This window comes from Sylvia atricapilla, chromosome 1 (assembly GCF_009819655.1).
Source record: "Sylvia atricapilla isolate bSylAtr1 chromosome 1, bSylAtr1.pri, whole genome shotgun sequence".
Classification (NCBI taxonomy): Eukaryota; Metazoa; Chordata; class Aves; order Passeriformes; family Sylviidae; genus Sylvia; species Sylvia atricapilla.
The window spans coordinates 121,240,718-121,253,361 of record NC_089140.1 but is presented as its reverse complement, the minus strand read 5'-3'; the positions used below and the strand labels follow the sequence as shown (position 1 = coordinate 121,253,361).

General features: G+C 39.3%; 1 protein-coding gene across 3 annotated transcripts in view; it reads left to right on the top strand.

Moving 5' to 3' along the window:
* UBE2W (ubiquitin conjugating enzyme E2 W) overlaps positions 1-12,644 on the top strand; it is a 35,439-nt gene continuing 22,795 nt past the window's right edge. For 2 of the 3 annotated variants that reach the window (XR_010745026.1, XM_066332378.1), the window contains exon 1: positions 1-61. Coding sequence is in view for 2 of the 3 variants with exons in the window: in XM_066332378.1 (XP_066188475.1) it covers positions 47-61 (15 nt within the window). In the remaining variant the exon portion in view is untranslated. Of the gene's footprint in view, positions 62-172; positions 296-12,644 lie in introns of those variants that run through there. The other variant, XM_066332386.1, reaches the window with a different exon arrangement.

Genomic DNA, 12,644 nt, shown 5'->3' with positions numbered 1-12,644 from the left:
GCCGCGCCGGCGGCGGCGCAGAGGGGAGGGAGGAGGCGGATCCATCATGGCGTCGATGCAGGTGAGGCGTCTGCGGCGGAGCGCCCGGGGCAGCGCTGGGGCCGGGCGGCGGCGGCGGGGGGAGCCGGGAGCAGCCGTTCCGCCGGGCGCCTGCGTGTGCGTGCGTGCGCGGCGCGAAGAGCGACGCGGAGGGAGGAACCGCCCGGGCAGAGCTTGAGGGCGTCGAACTCCCGGGTAGCGGGGCCGGGGAGGGCAGGTGGCGGCGGGGAAGGGCCGGTCCGGCGCCGGGATGGAGGTGAGACGCGCAGGGGTGTGAGGGGCGAGGCCGGGCCTCGGACGGCGGCAGGCGGGGCGGGCGCCGGGGGAGGCACCGGGCCCGGGGCGCGGGGGAAGCGGCGCCTCAGGGAGGCATCTGGCAGCGATGCCGCCGCTCCCCGGGCAGGCGAGGGAAGGGCGAAGGGATCCGCGTTCCCCCGGGACCTGGGGGGGCCGTGGCTTCGCTGGGCGCCGTGGGAATGTGTGTCACACCGTGCGGGCTGGGCGGTCAGGGAGACCCTCCCCGTGGCATCGTGGGGACCGCGACCAGCAGCTCCGAGTTCCTGGGATTACGGCGCTGTAATTCCCCAGCACAGGGGGGCTGGCACAGGCATGTCCTGCTCCAAGCCGGGTGCTGCCCGTGGGGTTCTCTTTCTCTCCGTGAAATGAGGGTTCGGTGCGGTATCAGCCATGTGGACAGCCCATCTGCGCTTTCTCGGCCGGATGGGATTGCTGTAGGTACAGTAGCATGGAACATCCTGCTGCCTGACAGGTATTTCCAGCTGAATTATTCATTCGTCCCTACTCCGAAGGGGTTCTTACATAGGGGCTGCGGAAATTGCTCTGGTGGAATGGATCACTTTCACTGTGTGCTGCTCTGAGTGGGTGGTGCTTTATTAGTGTCTGGGGCAAGAGAAAAGGTCTCGAGGTTTTGTGGCAGTGGCCCCCGTCTCTCCTTATTTACCCAGCAACTTTCCTGCTTTTCCTTGGATATTTACAGTTTTCCGTTTTGTTTTTCTATTTGGTTTATCTAGATCTCTCATTTTGGTCCAGGAGAGCTTACATTTTTTGTCACGAGTAATATAACAGCACAGAAAGAGTGTACAAAATGAATTAAACTTGTTTAATTTTCCTAATAACCTGGATTTAGCGTAGCAAAAAAGAGTTAAAAGTCATTGAACTGTATGGGATAAAAATTATTCTCCTGAAGTGTAGAAGCATAGCTCCCCCCCTCCCCATGGTGTGTCTTTCGGAGTTACTGAAATGAAACGAGAGCAAGAAATTGAACAGACTGTACAGAATGTTCTTCTTTTAGCAGTAGCTTAGGCAGGTAGTCTGATCTGCCTTGGTTTTATTAGCTCGATCTGGCAAATGTGTTTTTGCAATGCTCTGCTTCTAATGTGCCGACTTTTACAATCTCAACTGCAAAACAGAGGCTCCAGTTTGTTAAGAGGTATCTTTTATAGAACTGTGTGAAAAGTAGTGAAATGGCAGCTCTGAAGCGGGGGAGAGGCGCTCTGGAAAGGGACTCGGTAAAGCTATGCTGTGTCGCTGTCTCTGGCCTAGTTCTACAGCGTGCCTCACCCTAATTCCTGTTGCTCCCTCTGTAAAGGGGAAAAATGGTTACACATTGAATGAGGTGGTTGAGGATACATGAATGACAAATGTTGCCTAAACCTTGGATCAGTGGAGAGTAGTACTTCTTCCTGAAATTACAGCCGTGTTAAGTCTGATGTTGTAATTGCTTTCATTTTAGAAATACCAGCTGTAAGATGACACTTTTTGTTTTCTTACATGATGTTCTGGTGTCTTTTGATAAAAGATTCAAGGACATTTATGAAGGTTTTTTTGTCTTATGGTGTTAATTGCGTGATACTCTTTCCTATGTTTAGTGAACTACTAATTTAATGTAGTTTAGCATATGGGAAGGGAGCTGTAAACAGGAAATATAAATTAAAATTTAGTAAACAAACAGTAGAACTAGTAAGTTAATTGTAGATATGCTCCTAGGCGAACAAGATTTCAAGTCTCTGAATTCTGTCAATTAACATTTAAGTGTTCAGTGTGAAAACATGTTTCACAAGGGAAGCTGGTATCTGTAATTTTAAATGGGGTTTTTTTGGTTCAGAATAATTTAATTTATTATAACTAGTGCAATCTTCTAAGTTGCCTGACACAACAAAGAGATGTCCTTTTTCTGGTTAAGTATAGTGGTTTTTAGTACCCAGTGTTTATCTGAAATGTTTGTGTAACTCATTGCCATCTCTGACTATACCAGTGGTCTGACACTGTGCTATTATGTCACTATTACTTATGTTATTGACAAAAATGATACATTGGTGCACAAAGGAAGTTCTAGTTACGTCTGAAACTCCTGTAGCTTTGTACAACAGTGTATGATGCCCCAAACATTACATTTTACATTTTAAATGTAATGTTTATTGTAAAATGTAAAAATGTAAGGTTAATTACATTTTATTTTTCCAGATCCACTGAAAGGTGTCAGATTAAGCTATGAGAATTATCTGATTAGTCTGTTCTTAGTGAGTCTACAGGGAAGTTTTGAAACTTGCAACAAATTGCCTCTTTTTCCTAAGGACTCTGAGCATCGACCTGAATAGTTACTGCAGTTCAGTGGATGCCCAGTAACTTGCAAAAACTGTGACTTTGAGTCTTTGTGTGTGTCATTAAACTTCCAGTGATTTTTGTCTGTGTGGACAGTCTTTAATGAGAGTTTTCTGTAACTTTTTTTTTTTTTATTTTAGTTTTTTTATTTTATTTTTTTTTCCTGCAATAATGGAAGCCAGTGTTTATGAGATCTTGTGTTTTGTTTTCTAACCACAGTGTTGTTTCTAATTTGCCACTGCTGGACTGGTTTAAACCTGCTTTGCATAACTTTAGGCAAATCATATTTTTTTCTTAAAAATGTCTAACACACCCCCAGACAAGCCTTTAAAGGAAGAGTACTTATGTGTAAGAATTTTCCCAGAAGAAGCCCAATATTGTGCAATGTGCCCCTGGATAAAAACACAGAAATATTCTGAAAAGGTACAAGTAATGTAGAACAAGGGAATGGAATGGATTTACTTTAGAAAATTTTGATATAGCTTCTTTAGTAGTCTGAAGCCTTTAAAAGCAAATGCTAAAGAAATAGTAAAGGGTTGTTCTCAGAACAGCTGGAAGCACAAGACTTGCATTATGAATGGAAGAGCAGGTAAAAAATAGAGTAAGGTAGTTCAGTTGGAAATGTACAGAAAATTTGTCATTGCTGTACAAAGTGTTAAATAATTAGAGCCTTTCCCTCATTGTGCAGATGTGAACTATTTGCTTCATAAACTTGAAATATTGACTTTATTGATAATACTGGCATCTTAATTACTTTGATTTACCTTTCACTTCCTTTTAGTTTTAATACTACAAACCCTGGGTTTATTTGTGGAATTATGGAAGTATTTAGAGGAATGGTTTAAGGTTTTTTTATCATCAGAATAACTTCTCATGTATTCTGTAAATTGAGGCTCGTGAGATTTGTACATGTAGGTATTTACATCTGATTGAATGCAGAGCTGATGTAATTAATGACACAAACATCTTTAGTAAAGCGTGGAGGATGTTGCTTTCACTGTGTTTCTGTGTTACTCCTCAAAAGCTGCTGTGGTGGCTGTGGTACCATCAAATTCCTGCACACACCACATCAAGTACTATTTGAAAAATTTTGTTCCAGCAATAGAATTTTTTTTTTTTTAATGTGTGTCTAAGCAGCTGTTTAATAAAATAACTGTGAGATGACAATGCAAAATTCATGGCCAGTTTGAGATCCTAAGGGACTTGTATCACAGAATGCAAGCTAGTTGCAATACAAAAACTTCCTGCAAGTTTCACCCCAATATTTTTAGTCTTTGGTGTAGAGGATGAGGTAAATATTTACAGGTTACTGAAATCTCCAGAAAAATACATACACTCTTGGTTACACTTCTATTCTTTACCTGCACTTCTAGTGTTGGTGGAAGTTCTGTGTTTCCAGCTGTTCTCAGAACAATTACTTATTGCTCAATCTTTGGTCAACACTGGCAGTGTTTTTATTTAATGATTTGGCAATAATTTTTTCCTATTTAAAAGCTTTGTCCAGGAAAATGTATTAAACTATTTTTATTGTGTGTTCCAAAAAAAGCCAAAACCCCATCCTTAAGTGAGGAAAGCTTTCAGTCAATTGGAGCTTGGATGGTTGTGCACATTGGTTCTGTACTGTTCAACGTCATTGTACAGGATGCTATTTGTGTTGTTTCAAAAAAGAGAAAAAGAAAATGAGTGGGTACTCTAGCTATATAACCAAATCTGGGATATAAACAGAATAAATTTATTTGTAGCTAATAAAGTATTTAAAGTTCCTTTGGTGAAATGCTGATGAAGATAAAAATTTCAGTAATTATTTAAACCAAGAAATGCGAGTACCATAACTGAAACCAGAATGAGTAGAGAATAAAAATAATTTCTGCTGTCCACTAAGAGATTGACAGTCCTTTACATTACCTTTGGTAATCAGTCTGTACTCATGTGTGCTATATTAGCTTTGGCATATAACCATGCTAGAGGGAAGTAAGATTAATAAAAAAATTTTAGTAATTTTACCAAGATGACATCATTTAATCTTGGCAGTTTATTAGTAAAGTTTTGACTTGAATATCAACTGACGTTTAAAATTTATAGTCTTCATTCAGTGAAGATAAATAAAAGTTAATGGCTTTAGGCCCTAAGGAGTCTCATTTGCTTGTTTTCATATCTGCCTGTGTAAATAGAATTTTGGGAAATACTTTGCTGTGCAGCAGCTGCAGAGTTTTTGAGCTAGGATGGAAGAATTCACTTGTGAGAAAGAAAGCAGTCGGTAGAAAAGCTTCTCGAAACCAGCGTCCCCTGAGCATTATCAGCAGCTCTTCCTTACAAATAGACCAACTATCCAGCTAAAACGTAAAAACCGTGGATGCTTTCAACCTGTCACATTGAACACTGGTATCTCATGAATACGTGTATGATTTCAGTCAGGAAAATAAAATAGACTGGTATTTGTTGTAAAGAAGAGTAGTTCTGGTTGATTGCAATTTTTTTTTTGCTGAGTTTATAGTATCTTATGTTTAGGCCTAGCTATTCGAGTTCTGAGAAGAAAAAAATAGAACACAATACATTTGCAGGAGCCAGGGAATGTTGTCTTGTTAAGCTGCTCCTTTGGAAGGCTCTGTGAGTTTGTAATTAATAAGCTAAAGCAGCTTAGCTCAAACAATGTGTGAAACTCGGTGATCAAGTACTCTCTCTAATTGTTTGCTCCAGTTCTACCGAGCAAAGAGTTTTAGACCAAAGGATCTTCACAGGTATCGGCCATACTGGCAACTACGCCCAGAGAGCGTGATCAAATTACCCCTATTCGTGTGAAAGAGAGAAGGCACAATCCCCATTGAATTTACCCGGAGTTGCCGCTGTGGACAGGGAACGCAAATGCCTTCAGATCATGTAATGCCTCATTAGATCGTGTCTCTCACACAGCCTTGGTTCACAGCTGAGAGATGAGCGTTCAAGCAGATTACAGGCTAAAATTTCCACTGGGGCAGAGGGGAAGAGGATGATGAAGGTCTTTTGCTCAGTACTCGGAGCCAGAAATTTTGTGCGTCTTGCGTGGCTTTGAGGTAGTGAAGGACTGTGACAGAACTGTTAGCTGGATATATAGTTTTTGTCTTTTGAAGGGTGAAAGGGATAGTATTATCTATTTGCTGAAACCCATTGCAACTTCATTTATTGAAAGCAAATGAAAATAAATAGGTTAAATGTTTGAAATAAAAAGAGCCAGTAAGCAACCTTTTGTGATCAGTGATGGTCACATAACGTGTCTTCTGCCTGCTTTTGACAGTTAAAGGCTTTCAAAAGGTATTCTGGAATCTGTTCGAGCCTTTGCAGTCATCTGTTTGGGTTTTTTTTATTTATTATTTTGCTTTGTTCAAAAATATATTCTGGAATCTGTGCGAGCCTTTGCTGTTTCGTTTTTTGTTTGCTTGTTTTTCCTCAGGTGACCTTATTTACTGGCATGAAAAACAGGTATCAGTCAGAGATAGATGGGAGAGAACCTTATAATTTGCCTTCCTGAAAGCAATGTTAATGTGTTAGTAAAGGAAGGACAGAAGTTAGTGGTGGTAACTCAGGAACTGAGACACCACATTTTTGCTAATTAATGATCTCATTGAGGGTACTAGCTATTCATCCTTTCATACACAGTACTAAAAAAATAATTGTTTCTCCTTGGGTGATTACAAATACAAAGTTGTTGTAATCTTTTTTTCTTCAACTTAATTAAAAGTACTGCTTAATCAGCCTCAAGAAGAAAATCTGTATAAATGTCAATAAATTATGATAATAGTTCAGTAGAGCATAGCAAATATTGTCCCTGAAAGTCTGCTGGAATAAAATGCTTCATAGAATTTGATGCTCCTTTGTCACATCGATCTATTTATTTCTTCTTCATTAGGAATTGGTGGTCAGCAATAAGAAACCTAAATCCTTTCAGTTTTCTTGCCCCTTCTTAAGTTAAAAATTCTCCCCCTGTCACTTTTAGGGATATGGATTGGATGAGTATTTAAATCTTGTTACTATTTGCTACTTCAGACATTTTACCTCTTTTTCTCTCTAAAATGCTTTTTGTTGGAATAGAACACTTTATCTTGGTTACCAACCTTTGGAATGTTTTTATAAGGATGAGAAATTCTCTGGTAAACATATGGTTGACCTCATTGTGCCAGCCAGACAATAGTGTGCTCACTATTGTCTTAAATTAATTTCTTTAACTGAAGCAGTTCAGGTAGTGCCAGACTCTTTTCCTTAAAAGATAAAATTATCTGTGGTTAACTTTTTATTGCTGTGTGAGGCGTGTGCTGGGTTAGGTACATTTAAAGACTCCATTTGCAAAGCAGATGACTCGCTGTCAGTTTCATCTTGTTCTGTAATAGTGGATTCCACTTAATTTGCTTCCAAATGACAGGTTCATTGTAAAAAAATTGATTATCTGGCAAAAATCTTTTCAGACTGTGAAGTACAGAATGTTTCCTTTGTGTGTGTATAATTATTGTGATTTATCTTAAATTATACTGTAGATAGGATATCAGGGTGATCTTGTCTCTTTGTGAGCTTAAGTCAAGTGTATTATTCCCTTTGAAAGAGGACTGTTGCTTTGACCTTTCATTCAAATATTTTAGAATATCTTGGAGCATATGAAAATTGTATTCTGTTACCAAACTGAGAAATCAACAATCCTTCCTCCCACCACCCTCGATCCATAACTGGATTTTTAAAATTTTTAAATTCTCAGAAGAACAAAAGATGAATGTTGGAAAGTTATTGTAAGTAGTTTGATAAAAAGATTCATGCATTGCCATTTGATTCCTTTAAAACAAGAGAAATGTGCAAAATGCCTGACATTCAGATCTTGAAGTCTGGATTGGTCTGAGGAAATGACATTAGAACTGGGTTGCCAGATGTTAACATGTTTTATTAGAAATGAGGAGGAGACTAATCTGCTTCTGCATTCTCAGTATAGATTGAAAACCTGCTATTCAGCCAAAAATAGACAAAACTGAAAAACAATTCTTTGAGCTAAAATCCCAGTATTACTTTTTAATGGACAGAGTATTTTGTGGAGCTGTTTTGTTCTGCATCTTGTTGAAGCTTTAATTGACCACACCCAGACAATTATCTATCTTTCCTCCTCTGGGCCTTGATTAAAGCTTACTAGAAGAACTTGGATAGGAAAAATTCATGCAGGATTGTGATAATCAAGTCTCTGGATGGTTTGTGTGTTTGAGAGTCTTGAGCAAATTATTTCACCTAAATTATGGGATATAATCTACAAGGACTTTTTTGAATGACCTGGTTGACTGGGAAATAAAGGGGTTTTTGCTTGTAGGGGCTGCCATTCTCTAGATTTCTTAGGCAGTGAGATGAAGTGTAGCAGGTAACTTTTCCTTAAATGTCACCATGGTTAATCTTTATGTTGTTTCTCTTCTGTTTGAGAGCTCTTTGGTATTTTAAATTAGGTTTCTAATTAGAGAGTAATGTGCAGTGAGTTCCTGGAATATGTAAACTGTTTAAAATGTGTTGAGTTTATTTAGTTTGAAAAGCGTAACAGTCTACCTGGTGTTTAGAACTTCATGAACATGGTGTTTGGAACTTTAGAACCTCAAATCCTCTGGATTTGAGGCACTTTTCAGTACAAATCATGTGAATGGAAGAAACTGAAATACTGAAAATAGAGTTACAGTGATCTTACACTCTCAGGATGGTAGCTTGTAGTGACAGTCAAGCAACAGCTTTGCTTATGAATCAACATGGTGGTGTACAACACTGTCATTACAGCCCGTTTCCAGCTTCTGTTTTGGGACAAGGTTGCTGTTTGTACAGTGACTGTCTCCTGCATGTAAAACCTTCTCCAAAACAGAAAGGAGTTTTTTTTGTGTAACATTGTGACTTGAATGGGGGAGGAGGTGAGAGGCTGCAGCTCATAAGCAAAATGTAAATTCTTTGCCAGGACTTTATCATTTTACTGCCTGTTTTGGTGCTAACAGAGGTTGGGCCCATTTAAATTGTTGAATGTGGAAGAGAGTTTTGGTAGCTATGGGAGAAATATTGTTAGATCTCCCTAGGGTGCAGCAGCTTTACCAATGTAAAACAGAAGAGTGGAGTCCCTGTGGGATTAATGTTTAACTTCTAACAATTTATGAGTTAATTTTCTTCCTCTTTGATCTTCAAGCCAGATTAACATTTGAGTTTATAGTGTCCAGGAAGGCTCGGCCTTGGAAGATTCTTACATTCACAGTTTCTTGCAACAAAGAGAAGGGAATTTGAGTGCATAGAAATAGAAGGTTTGTTACACAATTCAAGTGCAGATGTTTTGGTCTTTCGTGCTTCCTAGACTGTGAAGTTGCTGTTTTATCTTTGTTTCTTCATATCATTGTGATATTACCTTATTGGACATGGCTAGTTGAGTTCCTACCAGTCCAGGTGAAAAGGACACCACATTTCAGTTAAATTGCCCATCACATCTTGTTTTAATGGTGAAACAAGGTGTGGCAATGAGACATTTCCATTCAGCAGAGTGAAAGGAATCTTTTTGTCCATTTGTCATTTTTTGCTCTGCTTGTAGGTTTCTGCTCTACTGATAGTTTTGTTTTTCCCCTAGCTATTTTCTACCAAATTCTTACCACTTCCCTTAATATATCATGTGTTTTGCTGAATCTGCTTTGGGTTTAATCACCTCAGTTTTTCTCCTTCTTACTTTATTTCTCTGTGAAAAGGAAAAATCATTTAAATAGGTTGTTTGTAGGTAAGGTATTTGACTAAGATAGCTCATAATTTAATTTACTCATTTAAGATATTGCTGATTCAAGACACTGCACATTTTATGTTGCATTTCTTGAAATACCAAAAAGTGAAGTAATCAGGGATTGCATTTTTATTTTCTTTGTATCGTTAATGTTTTTGAAGTTTGTAATTTTAACTCATAGGAGATAATAAGCCAGGAGTATGGACATACATTTAAACTTGATTTTGATTAATGTGTTAATATTTTACTGCTAATCAACAGCCAATATGTCACAGTATGTATGCTTTGCCCACTTTAGTTATGAAGAATAAAACGTTACCTGAAGCAACACTCACTGGTTGGCCTGGTGCTCTCAGCTGTGTGTACATTAATTGTAATTGGTAGTGACCCCTCTAACTTCACCGTACATGTGTTTTTGTTTGCCCACAGTTCTGTTAAACTTTAACTCTCTGTGCTCCACTTTTCCAAGGGAGGGCAAAGCTGTTGAAAGAGTTCTGACAGTGAGCTTAGAACTGAGAATAGACTCTTGATACTGTGATACTCCTTTTTAAAGGCATTGGGAAAGGTTATTTTCATATGCCTGCAAGAGCTAGGGAAGTTTTCTTGGTGGGTTGTCTTGGTTTAGATAGACAGGGATCTGCCAGGGAAGATTGGAGTCTCCCTTGGAATGTAAGCCCCCATCCCCTCCCCTTTTCCAAATTATTATAAATTTGCAATTAAAAGGCTGTCAGGCAAAGATTTTGGGAATAGGTGTAGCAGCCCTTTACTAGGGATGTTAAAAATACAAATGTTGTAGTACAGAAGAATAAGCAAATAAACAAGAAATCTTAGAAAACCCTGACAGAGTCAGAAATACAACCTGTCACCCTGTTGGTCAGAGTTTTGGAAACAGTCCAAAAGCAAGCCCTCCTGGAGTGGCAGATGTGGTTCTGTTGGAAGCAGTGATGATTCTGAGGAGCCAAGGGTCTAGAGATGGGTCTGGTCTTCCTTCAGGTGTCCTGTGGGAACACTGGATGTCTGGTGACACTTGTGGCTCCTTTTTTATTTAGGCGAAGATGGTTTGGCTCCTCTTCTCTGGGTAGAGCATCTCACAATGGGATGATGTAATGTCATGTCATTGGTGAGCTTTAATGGCCCATTAACTGAAGATATCCCTGTGGGGGGAATGGGAGGGTGAGCAGAGATAAGAAACAATGCCCCACTTGGTTTTAACAGCTGGCTCATTATCAGAAAGGCAGTTGCACTCTTCCTCCTGGAGTTACAACAGATAAAGGAAGAACGCCTCCCCAACTGGATTTCAGCAGATAGACTGGAATAAACATCTTTTTTTTCTTTCTGGTTGCAAAACCCAAGACATGGGTAAAGAAGATACCTTTGCATTACTTCATTGTGAAGGACTGTGGTTAAAGTCTGTTGTCCTGCCTGTCCATGGGTGTCCCTTGTTTGTGGTAGAATCGGAAAAAAGATCCCTGGTTTTGGGCAATGTCATGGTGATGATGCCATATGTGCTTTAGGAATGTAAGTTACTGACACTTGAGTTAGTTAACAGGGATGTAGAAACCAGTGTTTGTATTTTCATGTGTTTCTATGTATTTCTGTGTATAATTTTGTATCTGTTAAGAAGCTTTTATGTGCTATAATATCCAGCTCAGTTGTACATAGTGACCAAACTACCTGTTTCTAGGGCTGATTCTGAAATACTTGGATTGAAAACTTCTAAATTCGTTCCTGTCCAATATTACTGTCCCTTCTCCTTTTTCACATGTTGCATCTTTTTTACATGCAGGCCTTGCCTGCTTCTTTATGTGATTCATCAACTCAAGTGAGAATTCAGCTATGGCATTTGAGATGTTACCTCCCCAGTTCCAGAGGTGACCAAGTAATATGTGTGCCAGTTTGTAGAAAGAGGAGTGTGTATTTTTGCTAGAAGCTGTTGGCTTCAGACATACATTTAACTCGAACCATGACAGACACTGATTGCTGTCTGTCAGGATGGAAATGATAGCGGTGGTTGTGAGCTGTCTGGGGAGCTGTCAGGAATTTTACTCCACTGGCACTAGTTAATTTTCTGTTCTTTTTTTCCATATGCTGTAAGAAGTCTTATGGGTTTAATTCCTCAGAAATTATGTGGAGGATAATTGAAGGAGTTGCACAAATCCTGTTTGACAGAATTAGCAACAGGATACAAACCATTGCTATGTCAGTCATGTCTCAAGTACTTGAATAAACTTCTTTTGGAACTGATGCTTAGATCAGTGTTAAGTGGTATTCTTTGGATTTCATCCCTCATTCATCCTTTCTTGTAGAGATAGGTGAGTAATCTTGGTTTCAAAAACTTCCACTTCAAAATACTTAAAGTATTTTGAAAATACTTACTGAAATAAACTACTGATTACATCAGTCCTCTGCCTTTTGCAGGTGATTATTCCTCTAGCTGAAGGACTGTGTACCTTCAACCCAACCAGTCCTGAGTTTCTGATATTCTTATTCAGCTGTTCTGTTTCCCTCTTGATTGTGAATGTTTTTATCAGTTTGATACATTTTGGTTCTGGTTTACTTTGAAGTTGTGTTACAGGAATGTTTAAGCATAAGATTCTCTCTCAAAAATAAGGGAAATATCAAAGTTAGATTGCCTGTGCATCCTTCATGTGTTCTCCTATAAGTCTGCAGCCTGTTTTCTTCCAGTCCCTTTTAATAGAAAGTGGATGAGAGGAAAGGTGCTTCTATATGAAATTTTATGATGGGTTAACAGAAATATTGAAAAGAGAGTCCTGTGATGGGAAAAGGACAGTAAAGCAAGCACAGCTCCCAAGGGTATATCAGTGTATGGAAAACATCTGTTTGGGGGTTATTTTAGGTATGAATAGCTGCACTAACTTGTATTTTGACTTGAAGGAGCTGGTTGAGAGGCTGAAAGTAACTTGAGTGTGCGATTAAAAAATGGTATTCCTGATTCATGGTAAGGAAAAAGTCAAAAGCAGTTGTGGTATTGACTTTAGTTATGCAGATCTTAATATAGCTGGAGTGTTGAAGGGCTACAGGTTCTTAGAAGAAAATACTACTGTAGGTATCAAGGTATGGTAGGTATCAAGCTGTCTCAATATGTAGAAAAATAGGAATAATAGTAAAAGTCAATATGGCAACATGAGGGCCTATTCAGTGACATGAAGACTGAGGAGGCTTTGTACAGAACAGAAAAGTGAAACTAAGTAATTCCTGTTAAAAGGACAAGCATATAAGAGTGAGATCTACT